This window comes from Odontesthes bonariensis, chromosome 20 (genome assembly GCF_027942865.1).
Source record: "Odontesthes bonariensis isolate fOdoBon6 chromosome 20, fOdoBon6.hap1, whole genome shotgun sequence".
NCBI lineage: Eukaryota > Metazoa > Chordata > Actinopteri > Atheriniformes > Atherinopsidae > Odontesthes > Odontesthes bonariensis.
The window spans coordinates 3,106,221-3,123,586 of NC_134525.1; the positions used below are offsets into that span (position 1 = coordinate 3,106,221).

The 17,366-nt window shown below is 40.8% G+C and overlaps 1 protein-coding gene across 3 annotated transcripts in view; it reads right to left on the reverse strand.

The window, feature by feature from the left end:
* Positions 1 to 17,153, reverse strand: part of LOC142370056 (NACHT, LRR and PYD domains-containing protein 12-like) — a 62,221-nt gene extending 45,068 nt beyond the window's left edge. Inside the window, exons 1-7 of one of the 3 annotated variants that reach the window (XM_075452478.1) lie at positions 17,107 to 17,153; positions 12,077 to 12,190; positions 6,917 to 7,036; positions 5,602 to 5,721; positions 4,289 to 4,393; positions 2,974 to 3,093; positions 425 to 573 (exon numbers count right to left, since the gene is read on the reverse strand). In XM_075452478.1, coding sequence (XP_075308593.1) covers positions 425 to 573; positions 2,974 to 3,093; positions 4,289 to 4,393; positions 5,602 to 5,721; positions 6,917 to 7,036; positions 12,077 to 12,189 — 727 coding nt within the window. In that variant the 5' untranslated portion in view covers position 12,190; positions 17,107 to 17,153. Of the gene's footprint in view, positions 1 to 424; positions 574 to 2,973; positions 3,094 to 4,288; positions 4,617 to 5,601; positions 5,722 to 6,916; positions 7,037 to 12,076; positions 12,191 to 17,106 lie in introns of those variants that run through there. The other 2 variants (XM_075452476.1, XM_075452477.1) reach the window with 2 other exon arrangements.
* Positions 17,154 to 17,366: the final 213 nt, after the last annotated feature.

Here is a 17,366-nt window from a genome sequence, read left to right on the forward strand (position 1 = left end):
GTATAAATTCAGCCTGATGATAGTTATTTAAATGATTCTCTAACTTTAGTTCATGGTGTGTCTCTTCTGTTGTGTCCATGTGAGTCAGGTCCTAACAACTGTTGTTCTGTTTGACACCACAATGTGTCTGCATTAAATCAGCAGGTTAACCATCAGACCCAAAGCTGTGTGGGAAGTCCTTCTGAAACCTGAGGGGGGCTGCAAACTAACAACTGTCCACTAACACTTTTATTCTCAGCGTCTGAAGAAACTAAATCATGAACTGAAATAAAAACAGACACATTTCATCAGCTAAACCTCCTCTTTTTAAACCACTGACGTTGTAGTCATGGCGATCATATTTTTGGTAAAATATTATTGTTTGTGCATATTGAACATGTTGATGTGATGTGTGCGTCTAAACGGGTTAACAGAAATATCTGACCTGGTGCAGCTCTGGTTCTGGATCTTTCTCCACACTGGGGACAGGAGGAGCCTCCTGAGGGAGCAGACTGGTCCCAGTATGAGGTGATGCACTGTCTGCAGAACCAGTGTCCACAGCTGGCAGAGACCGGATCCTTCAGGAAGTCCTGACTAGAGGTGGGGGAAATTTCCGATTTTTAGATTAATCTAGATTCGGCCGTGGAAGAATCGAGAACGATTCACAAACATCCAAATTCCGATTATTCAAATATGCCAAGTAAAGCGGAACTAATACAGCAAGTGCGGTCTTCGAGATACTACAGGGAACGGACCGAGAGCACACATCCACCGCACACGCCCCCAGAAAACAAAAACAACAAGCATGGCTGAGCTAACCAACCCACCTCGTCGTGAGATCCGACCTGCTCCTAAACATTTAAAAGCAGATGTGTGGAATCATTTTGGATTCTACAACGTTGATGGAGGAAAAGAATTGGACAAAAGCTACGCTGTGTGCAAGATTTGTCGCGCTAAAATAAAATACTTTGGCAACACAACGAACATGAGAAGTCACACAGCACGATTCCACCCGACGGAAGCGGTGGGAAAGCCGGCTGCTGTTGCTACTAGCAGCGAGAGAACAATTGAGGACGCTCTGAGTAAGCTGCCACCCACATCGGAAAAAGCCAAGCGAATTACGAAAGGCATCGCGGAATTCATAGCCATGGGTTTGCAACCTTACTCGGTTGTAGAAAATTGGGTATTTCGGCAAATGATGGAAGCAACGGAGCCAAGGTACGTCATCCCATCCCGACGCTTTTTCACCGACACGGCCATCCCGGCACTCTACAAGCAGACTAAAGCAGAAATCACATCATCGCCGTTGAATGCAGACCGAGTCGCCGTTATATGTGATGCGTGGAAATCTGTAGCCACCGAATCATTCGTTACTATTACTGCGGTTGTACACTTGTTCAAATGTTCATGAATTTCCATTGGATATTTCCATAAAGATGAATAAAATATAATGGAAATGAATTCAACTCTTTGTTTCTTATTACAAATGCACTGTTTTTTAACTGCAATTGATGAAGGCTCATTCAGTGAGACAAAAAAAAATGTGGAAAAAGTGCATCAATATACATAAATTAAAAATGCATCAATAATCGTTTTATAATCGCATCGTAGCCTCTGAATCGTAATCGTATCATGAGGTGCCCCAAGATTCCCACCCCTAGTCCTGACACAGAGCACAGCAGGACAGCTGCTCCTCCTCACAAACACAGCTCCTCTTCCTCCCTCTGTCAACACATGTCTTCATCACTAAAATCACTTTAAAATAACTCCCTTTGGCATGAACTCTGTTTTTATGTGAATATAAACTCAACCCTTCCTGCAGCAGCATTTTACATTGGGATCAATATTCAGTTTATGTGCTGACTTCAATGTGTGAATATTACTGCTGCTGCCCAACAGAAAACATTTCATTAGATTTTAAATTCCTTCTAATCTTTCTACATTTGCTCTTTTTAGAATTAAGAAATAAATAAACTCTTTAGTAATTACAAAGAGACAAACTGACATCACTGACGAACACGTGTTCAGGGTCCATGTTGCTCCTGAACTGGAAGTAGAGTTTAGAATAATTTCAACTAAACTTGAAATGATCAGAATCTAAAAGAAAAAGTTCTGTGAGAGCCACAGTGCGCCTGAGCAGGCAGCATCTACCCTCCTGTAAAAAACTTGGGCCGCGTCTTGGTTTGACATCACACTGAGTGCTGTTCTCCCATCTGTTGCCATGGCAGCATGAGACAGCAGCAGGTTAACCTCTTTATCAGGAAATTTAGCATGTTTGGACTTAAATGCCGAGTTTGAAAAATCCTAAAATATGGAAATCTTCAAAGAAATCTCTGTTTCAGAAGTCTGTAAACTTATCAACAAGTTCAGAGTCATGAAACAGCTGCAGACTCACCTGGACCAATCAGGACAGGTGGTTTCAGGCTGTAACGGACGCTGCATGTTGAACCAAGCAGAACTCCATGAAGGAGGACCAAAGAAGAACTGATAGAATCACTTTTTATCCTTTATGCTCACATAATCATTTCTACCTCCGTGTAACTGCTCATGCTGCCACTCTTGCACCTATGCATGAGAATAACAGCTGCACTCGGAGGTCGCCCCTGCCTGCTCTCAGTGCTCTCAGAGGGGAATGTCCCACAGCCTTGGTGGCATCAGAGGATATTCCACAGCCTCGGCACAATCGGCACCACTGTCTGCCCCCAGAGGGGCAGAAGGGAATGTCTCATGACTCGTATGAACAAAATGTGAACGTCTGTTTACCCTGTAGACGCTTGTTTAGAACTCAGTATCTTTGAACATCTGCATCACAGCCTCTGGATGCAGATGTTCCCTTGTTGCAACATTATTAAATGTGGAATGAGTTTTCTTATTCTTTTCCATCATGAACTACAGAAAGAGAGACACTAAATAAACCTTCATTGACGGATAATATAATCTCACTGGGAGCTTATTTAAGATGAATCATAAGTCAGTTATTGACTCTTCTCTTACTTTGTGTCTGAGGGTCCAGGTTCATTTCTAAAGTCTAGTGGATTACCCTTGGACCGGTCACTCTTCATAGACAGACAGTCAGATCCTGGAGACTCTGCTCTCTGTCTGTGGTGCTGACCTCTGCAAACACAAACATGTTGTTATTCACATCACATCAATCTCTGAGAAACTCTCTCATTAAAACCATTTAAGAAGCTGTGAACACACAAACTGCTGCAGAGAATCAGAAGCTTTCCTCTGTGGAACAGTCCTCTTAGATCACATTACAGCTTTTCTATCTGACTGACATCAGAGGCCACGTTTCCTCTGCAGGAACCTTCCACAGAGACCAGGAACCTCTGGAGGGTTCTGACCCTCTGAGTTTCTCTGCAGTGACCAGGAACTCATAAAGATATCAGGAGATATTCTTCATCTGTGAGAGTTAATCCATATCATATCCACACCACATACTGTCTGCTGAGGCTGAGGTCAGGGTGTTCTCTGCTCAAATAAACACGTTGTGACTCATATCAGACAGAGACTGCAGACAGAGCGCTAACAGGAAAGGAGGAGGATCACAGAGCTGGTTAACAACAGATGCTGTAATCCTGGACATGTCACTGAGAAGCAGCGTCTCTGCACCCCAGATGTTGAACTGCTGGCTGTGAGCTTCTGTCCATGTTGTCTACTGAGAGAGTTCACCTGAGTTAGCTGCTGACGCTGTGTGTGACATCATCAGCTAAGTTGTTGCTATGCTACAGAAGCAACACCCCAACCCACTGATGGAGACCTCTGAAGGTTTCTACCACACCTTCCTCTCTGCTCCACTTCAACTTTCTACATGTTTGTCAGATTATTTATGTTTTATTATGTTATCTATAAGAACAGCTGATCTTGGCTAATGATTGATGCTGCAGTGACATCATTTCCCTTCAGGCAACATTTACCACTCCTGTAATACACTCAGCTGTTTCACTGTTTCTGCTCCTGATAATCTTGAAAATGGAGAACTGAAGCTGCCTCATTTCAAAATAACATAAATATATATATATATGTGGTAACATAGAACATGAATATACCAATAAATGCTACGAAATAAAGGTACAGATCTTTTTACTCTGTTATTAATGTACCAACTGTGAAATAAATTGATATTTCTGCCTTCATTTAACTGTGTTACAACCTGTTTATTTACCCTGACATTTAATTTTTTATTTGTTTCATTGATTTAATCCTTTATTCATATATTTATGATATTATCCCTGAATTAATTTGTCCTTTTTTTCCAGCAAGAAGATCATGGAAGATGCTGAAATCTCTGTTTCTGTTCTCTTACTTTGTGTCTGAGGGTCCAGGTTCATTTCTAAAGTCTAGTGGATTACCCTTGGACCGGTCACTCTTCATAGACAGACAGTCAGATCCTGGAGACTCTGCTCTCTGTCTGTGGTGCTGACCTCTGCAAACACAAACATGTTGTTATTCATATCACATCAATCTCTGAGAAATTCTCTCATTAAAACCATTTAAGAAGCTGTGAACACACAAACTGCTGCAGAGAATCAGAAGCTTTCCTCTGTGGAACAGTCCTCTTAGATCACATTACAGCTTTTCTATCTGACTGACATCAGAGGCCACGTTTCCTCTGCAGGAACCTTCCACAGAGACCAGGAACCTCTGGAGGGTTCTGACCCTCTGAGTTTCTCTGCAGTGACCAGGAACTCATAAAGATATCAGGAGATATTCTTCATCTGTGAGAGTTAATCCATATCATATCCACACCACATACTGTCTGCTGAGGCTGAGGTCAGGGTGTTCTCTGCTCAAATAAACATGTTGTGACTCATATCAGACAGAGACTGCAGACAGAGCGCTAACAGGAAAGGAGGAGGATCACAGAGCTGGTTAACAACAGATGCTGTAATCCCGGACATGTCACTGAGAAGCAGCGTCTCTGCACCCCAGATGTTGAACTGCTGGCTGTGAGCTTCTGTCCATGTTGTCTACTGAGAGAGTTCACCTGAGTTAGCTGCTGACGCTGTGTGTGACATCATCAGCTAAGTTGTTGCTAAGCTACAGAAGCAACACCCCAACCCACTGATGGAGACCTCTGAAGGTTTCTACCACACCTTCCTCTCTGCTCCACTTTAACTTTCTACATGTTTGTCAGATTATTTATGTTTTATTATGTTATCTATAAGAACAGCTGATCTTGGCTAATGATTGATGCTGCAGTGACATCATTTCCCTTCAGGCAACATTTACCACTCCTGTAATACACTCAGCTGTTTCACTGTTTCTGCTCCTGATAATCTCGAAAATGGAGAACTGAAGCTGCCTCATTTCAAAATAACATAAATATATATATATATGGTAACATAGAACGTGAATATACCAATAAATGCTACGAAATAAAGGTACAGATCTTTTTACTCTGTTATTAATGTACCAACTGTGAAATAAATTGATATTTCTGCCTTCATTTAACTGTGTTACAACCTGTTTATTTACCCTGACATTTAATTTTTTATTTGTTTCATTGATTTAATCCTTTATTCATATATTTATGATATTATCCCTGAATTAATTTGTCCTTTTTTTCCAGCAAGAAGATCATGGGAGATGCTGAAATCTCTGTTTCTGTTCTCTTACTTTGTGTCTGAGGGTCCAGGTTCATTTCTAAAGTCTAGTGGATTACCCTTGGACCGGTCACTCTTCATAGACAGACAGTCAGATCCTGGAGACTCTGCTCTCTGTCTGTGGTGCTGACCTCTGCAAACACAAACATGTTGTTATTCATATCACATCAATCTCTGAGAAATTCTCTCATTAAAACCATTTAAGAAGCTGTGAACACACAAACTGCTGCAGAGAATCAGAAGCTTTCCTCTGTGGAACAGTCCTCTTAGATCACATTACAGCTTTTCTATCTGACTGACATCAGAGGCCACGTTTCCTCTGCAGGAACCTTCCACAGAGACCAGGAACCTCTGGAGGGTTCTGACCCTCTGAGTTTCTCTGCAGTGACCAGGAACTCATAAAGATATCAGGAGATATTCTTCATCTGTGAGAGTTAATCCATATCATATCCACACCACATACTGTCTGCTGAGGCTGAGGTCAGGGTGTTCTCTGCTCAAATAAACATGTTGTGACTCATATCAGACAGAGACTGCAGACAGAGCGCTAACAGGAAAGCAGGAGGATCACAGAGCTGGTTAACAACAGATGCTGTAATCCTGGACATGTCACTGAGAAGCAGCGTCTCTGCACCCCAGATGTTGAACTGCTGGCTGTGAGTTTCTGTCCATGTTGTCTACTGAGAGAGTTCACCTGAGTTAGCTGCTGACGCTGTGTGTGACATCATCAGCTAAGTTGTTGCTAAGCTACAGAAGCAACACCCCAACCCACTGATGGAGACCTCTGAAGGTTTCTACCACACCTTCCTCTCTGCTCCACTTCAACTTTCTACATGTTTGTCAGATTATTTATGTTTTATTATGTTATCTATAAGAACAGCTGATCTTGGCTAATGATTGATGCTGCAGTGACATCATTTCCCTTCAGGCAACATTTACCACTCCTGTAATACACTCAGCTGTTTCACTGTTTCTGCTCCTGATAATCTCTAATATGGAGAACTGAAGCTGCCTCATTTCAAAATAACATAAATATATATATATAAAAAAAACATAGAACATGAATATTCCAATAAATGCTACTAAATAAAGGTACAGATCTTTTTACTCTGTTATTAATGTACTGACTGTGAAATAAATTGACATTTCTGCCTTCATTTAACTGTGTTAAAAACCTGTTTATTTACCCTGACATTTAATTTTCTATTTGTTTCATTGATTTAATCCTTTATTCATATATTTATGATATTATCCCTGAATTAATTTGTCCTTTTTTTCCAGCAAGAAGATCATGGAAGATGCTGAAATCTCTGTTTCTGTTCTCTTACTTTGTGTCTGAGGGTCCAGGTTCATTTCTAAAGTCTGGCTGATAACCCTTGGACCAGTCACTCTTCATAAACAGACAGTCAGATCCTGGAGACTCTGCTCTCTGTCTGTGGTGCTGACCTCTGCAAACACAAACCAGGACATATTCTACACCCTAAAAGTATTTATTTATATCTTTACATTATCAGCTGCTGGTATTCTTTTTCCTTTTTGTCTTCTTCCCTTCCTGCTTTGTCTGCAGCAGCTGCTGCTTTTCAGTGTGATAGATTCATAGATTCTGATCGGTCAGCTGATGCCAACTCCACCTGTTTTACCTGAAGGAGCACATGTAAAACAGAGTCAGAAAACATTTTGACTTATGGAGTGGATAACTAGCATTGTAGTACCACTTGGTTGTCACACCCAGGGAATGGAGGACGCAGGAGCAGGAGATGTTATATCCAAAGCTTTTATTGTAGGAGCAGATGTTATCAAGACTCTCCAGAGAGAGAAACAAAACAGGCTATAGAATTATATATATATATATATATATAGTTATACACTTCTCCAAAATTAGAGAAGTATATCTATGAAAATTTATCAAGGAAATCAAAATCACTCCACTATGCGGAGGAACAAACAAAAGGGTCTATCAAACTTTATCTTTAACTAAAAGTCACTCCTGCTAAGGAGGAAAAAAACAAATCACCTCTCCTAAAAATGGAGGAACTACACTATGAAAATTTACAAAACAGAAATCACTCCAACTGGGAGGAAAAACAAGAATGCTATCAAAATAAACTTACACTGTTACTTTAACAAGACTAATTTATCAAACATTATCAAAAAAAATAAAACCTCTCTTGAAGAGGAATAATACCAAAAGGCAATACTTGAAAACATGGCTGTGGTCAGGCTTGGAACAAAGGCGAGAGTGATGCACATCAATCGGACAGATACGACACACTGGCACAAGACGGGGGGAGACGCAGACTCTTATGCACACAGGCAGGGGCGCTGACAGGTTTGGCCTACCCCGGAACAAAATTCTCTGAATGGGCCCCCCCCTGTAACGAAAGTTACAGGCTACCCCAAAATGTCACGTTTATAACCCATTCGTTACATTCAACTCTATCTAAATGGCAATTTCACACGTTGCCATGTCTATACTGGCTTATTTTAAACAAAATAAGGTTAAACTAGAGCCGCGATACACTGGCTGTCATTCAGCTGACCGGGGATGATTCTCAAATCAATTCAGCCTGATTGGCGTGCGTGCCTGAAACATTTGGACATATTTGCGGACTAATGCGCATGTTCCTTTTTGTTTTTTTAATTAAAAAATTTATTTATTTATTTTTTTTTTTTGGGCGCCCCCCCCATTCCTGGGCCCGGGACAAAATACCCGTTTGTCCCCCCCTATCGGCGGCCCTGCACACAGGAATAATAGGGAACAGGTGGAATCATTCATACGACAATCAGACTGGAGCACGAGAGGAGAGTTAACCTTTCAAAATAAAACAGGAAATGACGAGACAAAAACCCACTTGACCTCACCGCGGTGTGACATTGGTCAGATATCCATGGTTTGGGTTAGTTAACCAGATCACTTAGACAGATAAACTGGATATATTGATCCTGCTTCATAGAACCCTGAGCTGCTGCCTATCTTGCTCAAGACATTTTAAAAGAGAGAAAGGATTTCCTTTTTAAATGACGGTTAAAAACATGTTTGTTACTTCCTCTTTAACATCATGTTCTGTACCTGCAGGAGATTGTTGCTGTGTGTGTAGCTCAGAAGAATGCGTTTTTAAAAACATTTTAACACACTTTTAGCCTGGGCCACCAAACTCAGACAAGATTAAAACAGCAGTCTGCAGCAGTGAGTGTTACAGCCTCTGACCTCCACCTCTGTGTGTTTTGTTGACTGTTGCCACCTGATCAGGGGGGTATTCCTAGAAAGTAGCTAAAGAAAGCCAGGCTATAGCCGGTAAGCGTCGCTTGAACTAGCCCCATCTCCCATTTAAGCCTTAATTCGTTCCTCAAAGACATTTTAGCTGCATCTCGGTGAGGCTTATCCAAGCGAGGCTTACATAGCCTAGCTTAGTGCGAGTGCACGAGCAACGTAAGAAGCCCTGACGAGTGGATGGTGGAAAAACGGAGATCTCTGTGAAAAGGAGAGCGAGACAAGAGCTGTTATTTTTTCGTCAGCAGAACAAATAATGCTGATGGAGCTGTATGAGGATTTTAAAAGTGTCATCACCAGAAATGGTAATACAGCTGCGATCAATAAAGCGAAGAAACGGCATGGCTAACAACTGCAGACAGACTAAATGCGTAAGTTATGAAAGTTTCATACCATTGACATTCATTTTACTGTCCTCATGTATTTATACTCTCCTCTTTGTGTTATAATGTGTTTACATAAAGCATGCTGAATTGTCTCTGTATGAGATGTACAGCACAAATATACTGGCCCTGCTCACTGTATTAATAACCCAATAATCGACACGCATCATCATACTTTGTGACTATATTATCCTGTGTGTGTGACCCACATATTAATTTTTCACTGTTACATCTCAACAGGAGCAATCTTAACAGCCAAAAGCGTACCTGGCAGCAGGTGAAGGTAAAGTACAGGAACATATTTCAGAGTGGTAAGTAGCCTTTGAAGAAATGTGTTTGTCCAATAAAGAGAGCGCCAAACTAGATACAAGAAACTGAAAATAAAAAAGATCAAGCTAGAGATTATGAAACTGGAGATGGATATAAGTATAAATTCAGATAAAGGAGAATTTCGTGTTGTGAACTGTATTTAATTCTGTTTTCTCTCCACAGCTTGAGAAACATGAAATAATAATTAAACAATTCACCACAACTTGAACTCAAACTTGTCATTATTGTACGGTTCATGCAACGTGTTAGAAATGTGTTTTTTACATTTATATTCACAGTGGGGTGCCATGACCTAAACGTGTGGAAAGTTATAAATCATCTCTGTCCATTTAGCCTTCTTACACTTGCTCTGACTTAAACTGCTACTGTGTCGATGCTAAATTATGAAAAGAAGTTCTAACTCAAAGGTCACAACAATAAGGATCAAAGGAAATATGTGTCCCTGTACAGGTCCCTCACTGTGTCAGGAGAAACTGAGTCCTTTCAGGCACTAGAACTCAACGAAGAAAAGACTTCAGCCTGAAAAGTTGTCCACAAGACAAAATGTATAAAATATGAAGTATACTATTAATTTAAGATTGCTCTGTCAGAAGTCAGCCATGGTGCCTGAGAAGTTTAAGCAATGAACCTGTATTTAATTTGGCCAAAGATTTCTATCCGCGCCTTTGTTTTAGCATGTGCATGTGCATGTGCATGTGCTTGTTCCTGGATCAGGATATGGCGTGAGGAGGTACGGCCAGCATGCATAGCCTCTGTCCCCAAGCAGGACACCATTGAACTCTCCTGCAGAATAAGAGAAATGTTGGATGGATATACATGTGTTAAGACTTGGCAATTGGATGCAATATGTGCCTTATATGGCTATCTATAATAAAGTATGACGAGCACTTTAAATTCCTTAAGATGAACTCTACACCTGACCTCTCATTACATTACCAAAATTATGCCTATGCTACACCTTACTTCAAAAGTGCACTCCTTCAGGTAAGTAAAATTCTTGCGCCTTGTGCAAACCTCTGTGCCAGTGAGGATGCTCGGAACATCCTAGAATCATGAACTGATCCCGGCCATTTAGCCTCAATGTTGGAAATGAAATGACCTCCATCACAGATCATCTGTATGCACGGAGGATAGGAGTCAATGATGAGCTTTCACAGGGCATAAATGTAACATTGCTCAGCATTACTCAAAGGGGTTGATGTGGTGTTTTTCAAAATGAGAAATCCAGTTCAGAGTCTATGGACAATTATCCCCAAGTGTACCTGTACATTTAGGATATGGAAAAATGTTCGGTTTACATAGTCAGCCTCCACGGGTCCAGCAGGGGCCTGGACAATGTGACAATGTTTAAATCCAGACTGAAAACAGTTTTATTTAGATGTTCATATGACACCTGAAAGTATTTTATCTGCACTCTTCACTTTTAAATTAATTAATGATTTTTTTGTTTGATTTTATTGCCTTCTTGTGATTTTATGTAGCTGTAAAGCACTTTGAATTGCCTTGTGTACGAATTGTGCTCTACAAATAAAATTGCCTTGCCTTGGATGCGTACATGGGTACAGTGTAGTGCACCGATAACATTAGGGAAGCCTGAGGGAGATGATGAACTTAATGCAAATACTTCAGCCAGCAGGTTGTTTTACATTATCAGCTACTGTAAATGTGGAGCAGCAGCCTGAAAGGACAGAGGTCATATTTTTAATATGGTAAGATGTTTTAATTCCTGCGTTTTATCTAATATCTTGTTTGAACAGTCCTTGACTGTACAAATAATTTGTATCATTAACATTATTACCTGTCCCCCATTTTTCTGAGTCTGGTCCTACGTGGGTGTAGATCGGCTGTTTGTTAGGTATTGATTAGTTTTAATGAATACCATGTTCTCTCTCATTTAATTTCATGCTCACGTGTGTATAGTTGCGTGTCTTTAGTTGCACTGGCACCGACTGATTGATTTTTCGAGACAGTGAAAGTGGTGATATGATAACCACAGTTTTTGCTTCGTTTTTTAGACAAGACATGAGTTGCGGGAGCGCAGAATTCTAGGTGAACATTTCTTTCCGGAGTCCGTTTCAGCCGTTCGGACATTTTTTGAGTTGCAGCTAAGCTAAGCTTCAACTTTAGCCTGCCCGAGACCAGGCTAGTTCAGCAGCATAAACTACCATGGTTACTCAGCGGGCGTTCAAATAAGCCACCTTTATGGAACGGAACTCTCGCTAAATTTAGCCAGAAGTAGCGAAATAAGCCAGGCTTTCCGCTAAGCCAGCTTCTAGGAATACCCCCCAGGAGTCTGAACCATGAAGCATGTCTCAGAATAACAGAGTTGATGACCTGCATCCTGACGCTGCTCAGACTGATCTGATTGGTAGTTAATCTAAATAACCAAAATATACCCCCAATATGTTCAACCTGCTTCATACCCTGTTTGGGTTGCCTGTATACGTTGCCATGGTGATATATCCAGATAATAAGCTGACCCCCTTCATGAGCAGCTCTCTTACTTTGTGTCTGATGGTCCATCACTGAGTTCTGGAGGTCTGGGTGGGTCCCTGTTCGTAGACAGACCGCTGGATGCTGCAGACTCTGCTCTGTCCATCTTCTGGACTTCAGCCATTCTGAGAGAAGAAACGAATGAAGACAAACACGACTGTTTAAGTCTCACAGCCAAACAGAAAGCTGGGCAAAACTGCTTTTAGTATCTGTGGACCTTCAGCATGGAACACTATGCAACAAAGGGTGGGTCTTGATACTTTTATGTCTCAAGACCATTTTAAAGAAATGCTCAGAGGTTTTTTATCACATTCATGTACTTGTTTTAATTCATAGTTTGTTTATTTAATACTTTTTACATGATATATGTTGTGTATATGTTGCTTTATATATGTCTTATATATGTTTATTTTATATTTTTATATTGTTATATTTTATATGTTTGTTTTTTTACTCGACATCATTGTAAATGAGGGTCAGGCCCTCAATGATTTTTCGAGTTTAAATAAATAAATCAAATCAAATCAAATCAAACAAGTTTTTATCCTCCTGCTTTTCTTTCTGTTCCATGTCAGAAAGAACTTTTAGAGAAATGAGACGTCATTTCTTTCCTCCGAGCCGTCAGACTCAGTTTGTGCTGACACAGCTGGATCAGTCTGCAGCTTTGTGTGGAGTTTGGATTTACAGATGAGCTACTGCTGCCAAAGCTGCTCTGAAGTACTCCAACATTACAAAAGCCTGATTAAAAACCTGTTTTATGTTGAACTCAGTTTGTTAAACTTGATCAACTTCACTGTATTTATCTGTGTGTTATTTACATGTTCATTCACTCATTCTGTCAGTAAACTCCTTCAGTAATGATCCAGCTTCTGATGAGATGTCTCATAATCTGTAGAAATGATTCAGGAACAGAAATGTTCTTAAAGTGGTGATCATAGAAACGCGTCTCTCAGCAGTGACGCAGCTGCAGAAGAGAAAATGGCCGCCAAAGGACAGAAAATCTTTGCCTTCTTCATCAGTCAGACCAACAGCTGCCTCACACCCAACAATCTGAACTAAAGAGTGAATCAGGAAGCTGAAACAATCTGAACTAAAGAGTGAATCAGGAAGCTGAAACAATCTGAACTAAAGAGTGAATCAGAAAGCTGAAAGAATCTGAACTTGATGGTTTTACACCTGAGTTGGATCAGTTCTTTGTATCAGAGCCGTCCGATCAGCTTTGTTTTAACACCTGAAACAAACTGCTGAGTTCTGCTTCTCCTTCCTCTGCAGTCCACAGAGAGAAAACCCACTCAGACTCTGACGGGAAGATAAGAATAATGTTGTTAACACTCACCCTGACTCTGACTTCAGGTTTCCTCCTGCTGCTGTCCACTCAAAATGGAGCCTGAACTGTGTGCATCTGGTTCACCTCTGTCCTGTTTCATTTACAGGAAATCAGGTGAGCTCATCACAGTTTATGAGTTTATAGCGCTCAAAGGTCAGCTTTTAGCACCCGCTCCAACGCTGACACTCCCATTCATATCTCACATGTTAATTTAAGTGTCTTCACACACACCAACATCACAATCAGGGTTTGAACTCCAGCTTCATCCAGTCCTCATTCAAAGTGTCTCCACTTCCTCTCTGACAGCCTGCTCTGACAGCTCACTCTCTACACACTGTGTGATCATCACCTTCGTGTCTTTTCATGCAGATAAAGTGCAAATATGTTGTAGAAAAGTCCAAACTACTGTCATGTGAGCAGAACAGTAAAATTCAACTCAATTTCCCATGAACGTCAGCCTCCACAGCTGCTGTCAAGGACTCGTTGGGAGACGTAGTTTTATTATATTTGTAGTTTCATTTTTCCAAAAGGACTTCAGAGGTGACTGAATGATAAATATTAGTTGATCTTAGAATGAGAAAAAACATGTTGAAGCTTTAGAAACATGTATATATATCTTCTCCATCTGAGGGGAGGACACATTTATCAACTCAGCCTGGACTCACCACAGGTAAATAAGTCCGCTTATTGTTACCTTCAAAGTGTCTTTACAAGGTGAACAAAGACGAAGCTCGTCTAAAGTTCTGTTAAAGAGCAACAGTAAAACAGCAAGAGTAAATGTAACTGAAAGATCTCAAATTGACCTGACACCAAGGTAATATACATGATAAGTTTCTAACAAAGAGTGTGTTTGTGTTCTTTCATAATCTGATGCAACTGGTTCGTCTGGTCTGAAGCTCCGCCCCCTTTGATTTACATTAAATCAGGTGAGTTCATGTTAGCGTGAGTGTGTTTGTGGCGCTCACAGAGCAGCTCAAAGACTCTTCTGAACATCTGGATGGAAAATGATTCTGTCTGTTGCACCATGAAAACATTCAAACCTCTTTCAGCAGCTGGGAGTTCTTATCACCCAAAGACGTTGATCAGAAATCACATTTCTGTCGTTTATTTCTACAATATGAAGCAAAAACAAGAATGGCATAACTGCGACTCAACTTTTAAAACAAATATTTCATATTTTCATGGAGATAAGTTGCAAATATGTTGTAGAAAAGTCCAAATGACTGTCATGTGATCAGAGTAATAAAGCTCAGCAACATTTCCCATGAGCGTCAGCCTCCACAGCTGCTGTCAAAGACTCATGGGAGATGAAGTTTTCTGATGCCAACTAAATATTTGTAATTTCAATTTTAATTAAAGGGGGTGTTCAGACGTGACTGTTCAGAGCAGTAATAAATATCAGTTTATAGTTTTCTGCTTCCTTTTCATATTTTACATTAATTAGCAAACAACAAATCCCGCTAATAACATCAGCTTTGACCTCCAGGCTCCGTCATGTCGTGGGAGGGAGGGGGGGCTGGGAGATACCACATTTCAAAAGGGAAGATGATACTGAGATAAATTGATTGTGTTGTTCAGAATTTCATTTGTAATTCATTTATATGTATTAAATAATAGAATAATCAATACAAATTGACACGGAGTAATTCCATGAATTCATTTTTTTAAAAAAGAAAAAAAGAAAAACGAACATTTACATTTTCCCCTGGAGCCAAGGTGTGGCAGCTGCCATTCACTCAAATGAGAATAGCAGTTTACATGTGTGCTGTGCTGAGGGAACAACATGTAATTCTAAGTTGATATACTCCACAAATGTAGACTGCCTCCACTAAAGCAGAAATCTGAATGAAACTCATTCAGAACTTTACATTATTTCAACTGCTGCTGAAATACACTTTTTAGAGCGTATTAAATTCAGAAAAGGTTGTGCTTCTGCCACAGTTCTGATAGATGATGATCAGAAGCTTCGGGTCACTTTACATTTACCAAACATGGAGGAAAATAAGATCTAAATAAGACAAGCAGCGCGTGTTAAGGCTCTAGCATGACAGTATAGCAAGCCTAAGCTGCCATATCCACACGTCGAGAGCACACGCTATATATCTTAAAGATCGCGTTCTGTTTTTTTATATCACGCGTGGTATAAGGACACCCGTAAAAAGCGCCCCTTTTCTATACGCGTGCCGAAATACACCACGCGTCCTCTAGATGGCCAGTGCCACACTGAACTTACCTTTACACAGGGGATGTTCCAGCTTGATTATTATGTTTTATTCAGCTTGAAATTAATTCAAATCAATACCCATAAAAAAATACGTAAAATTACTCATGACTTAACTAACGATATAGCTTGTTTCTGTGTACATGTAGTTCATATTGCTGAAGGAACCTGAACCAGAAAAAATCATTTATTTACATTACATTACATTGCATTTCACAGACACCTTTGACCAAAGCCTCTAAGCAGGAAGAGGGTAAGACATCTAGGCACGATATTAACAGTTGCAACACTGACAGCATTGTCCGACGCAAGCTACAAGAAGATGTAGCATAAGAAATAAGATGCATTAGGACGCGTGGTGTATTTCGGCACGCGTGCTCAAGCATTATACAGCGCGTCCCGTAAGGAGGAAAAGGGGCGCTTTTTACGGGTGTCCTTATACCACGCGTGATATAAGAAAACAGAACGCGATCGTTAAGATATATAGCGCGTGCTCTCGACGTGTGGATATGACAGCTTTGGCTTGCGATATTTTTCCTCCTTACGGGACGCGCTGTATAATGCTTGAGCACGCGTGCCGAAATACACCACGCGTCCTAATGCATCTTATTTCTTATGCTACATCTTCTTGTAGCTTGCGTTGGACAATGCTGTCAGTGTTGCAACTGTTAATATCGTGCCTAGATGTCTTACCCTCTTCCTGCTTAGAGGCTTTGGTCAAAGGTGTCTGTGAAATGCAATGTAATGTAATGTAAATAAATGATTTTTTCTGGTTCAGGTTCCTTCAGCAATATGAACTACATGTACACAGAAACAAGCTATATCGTTAGTTAAGTCATGAGATATTTTACGTATTTTTTTATGGGTATTGATTTGAATTAATTTCAAGCTGAATAAAACATAATAATCAAGCTGGAACATCCCCTGTGTAAAGGTAAGTTCAGTGTGGCACTGGCCATCTAGAGGACGCGTGGTGTCTTTCGGCACGCGTATAGAAAAGGGGCGCTTTTTACGGGTGTCCTTATACCACGCGTGATATAAAAAAACAGAACGCGATCTTTAAGATATATAGCGTGTGCTCTCGACGTGTGGATATGGCAGCTTAGGCTTGCTATACCTTTAGGCCTGGTCCCAGCGCAGCGCGCGCGCTCCAGCGGGGTGCGCGCGCAGTTTCAACTCAAACTATTAATGTTTAAAGTGTTGAATACCACATGTTTATCTGTGTGGGAGGAAACACGAGAGATGAGGAGATTTCAACCTGCCATTACAAATAAAAAGTGTGTTTGTATGGAGATAAATGTTCAGTTATCTGAACGGACATGTAACATTAAGGAGTGTCCTCTGTTCAAAGTTTCACCGAGACGGAAGTAACTTCCTCACAGAGACTCCACAGTTCAATAAAAGCAGTTTGTGTTGAAGATGAACCGAACCGAGTTCAGCCTGTAAACGCACTCAGACTCTGGAGGAATAGAAGAAGAATGTTGTTCACTCACCCTGATTCTGACTTCAGGTTTCACCCTGCTGCTGTCAACTCAAAATGGAGCCACTTTAGTTTCATTTCTCCTGCCGAGCATTTACAGGAAATCACGTGGGCCGCGTGTACGTGTATATGTGCGTGCATGGGCGTTGCACCCGTGGGGGATCACTTTTACAGCAAGGTGATTTCACCCCCCCCACACACACACATTTTCCAAAGGTAAACCCGTTTGCCCCATGGATGTATTATATTAACGGTTTGCCCTCCCTCATAGTG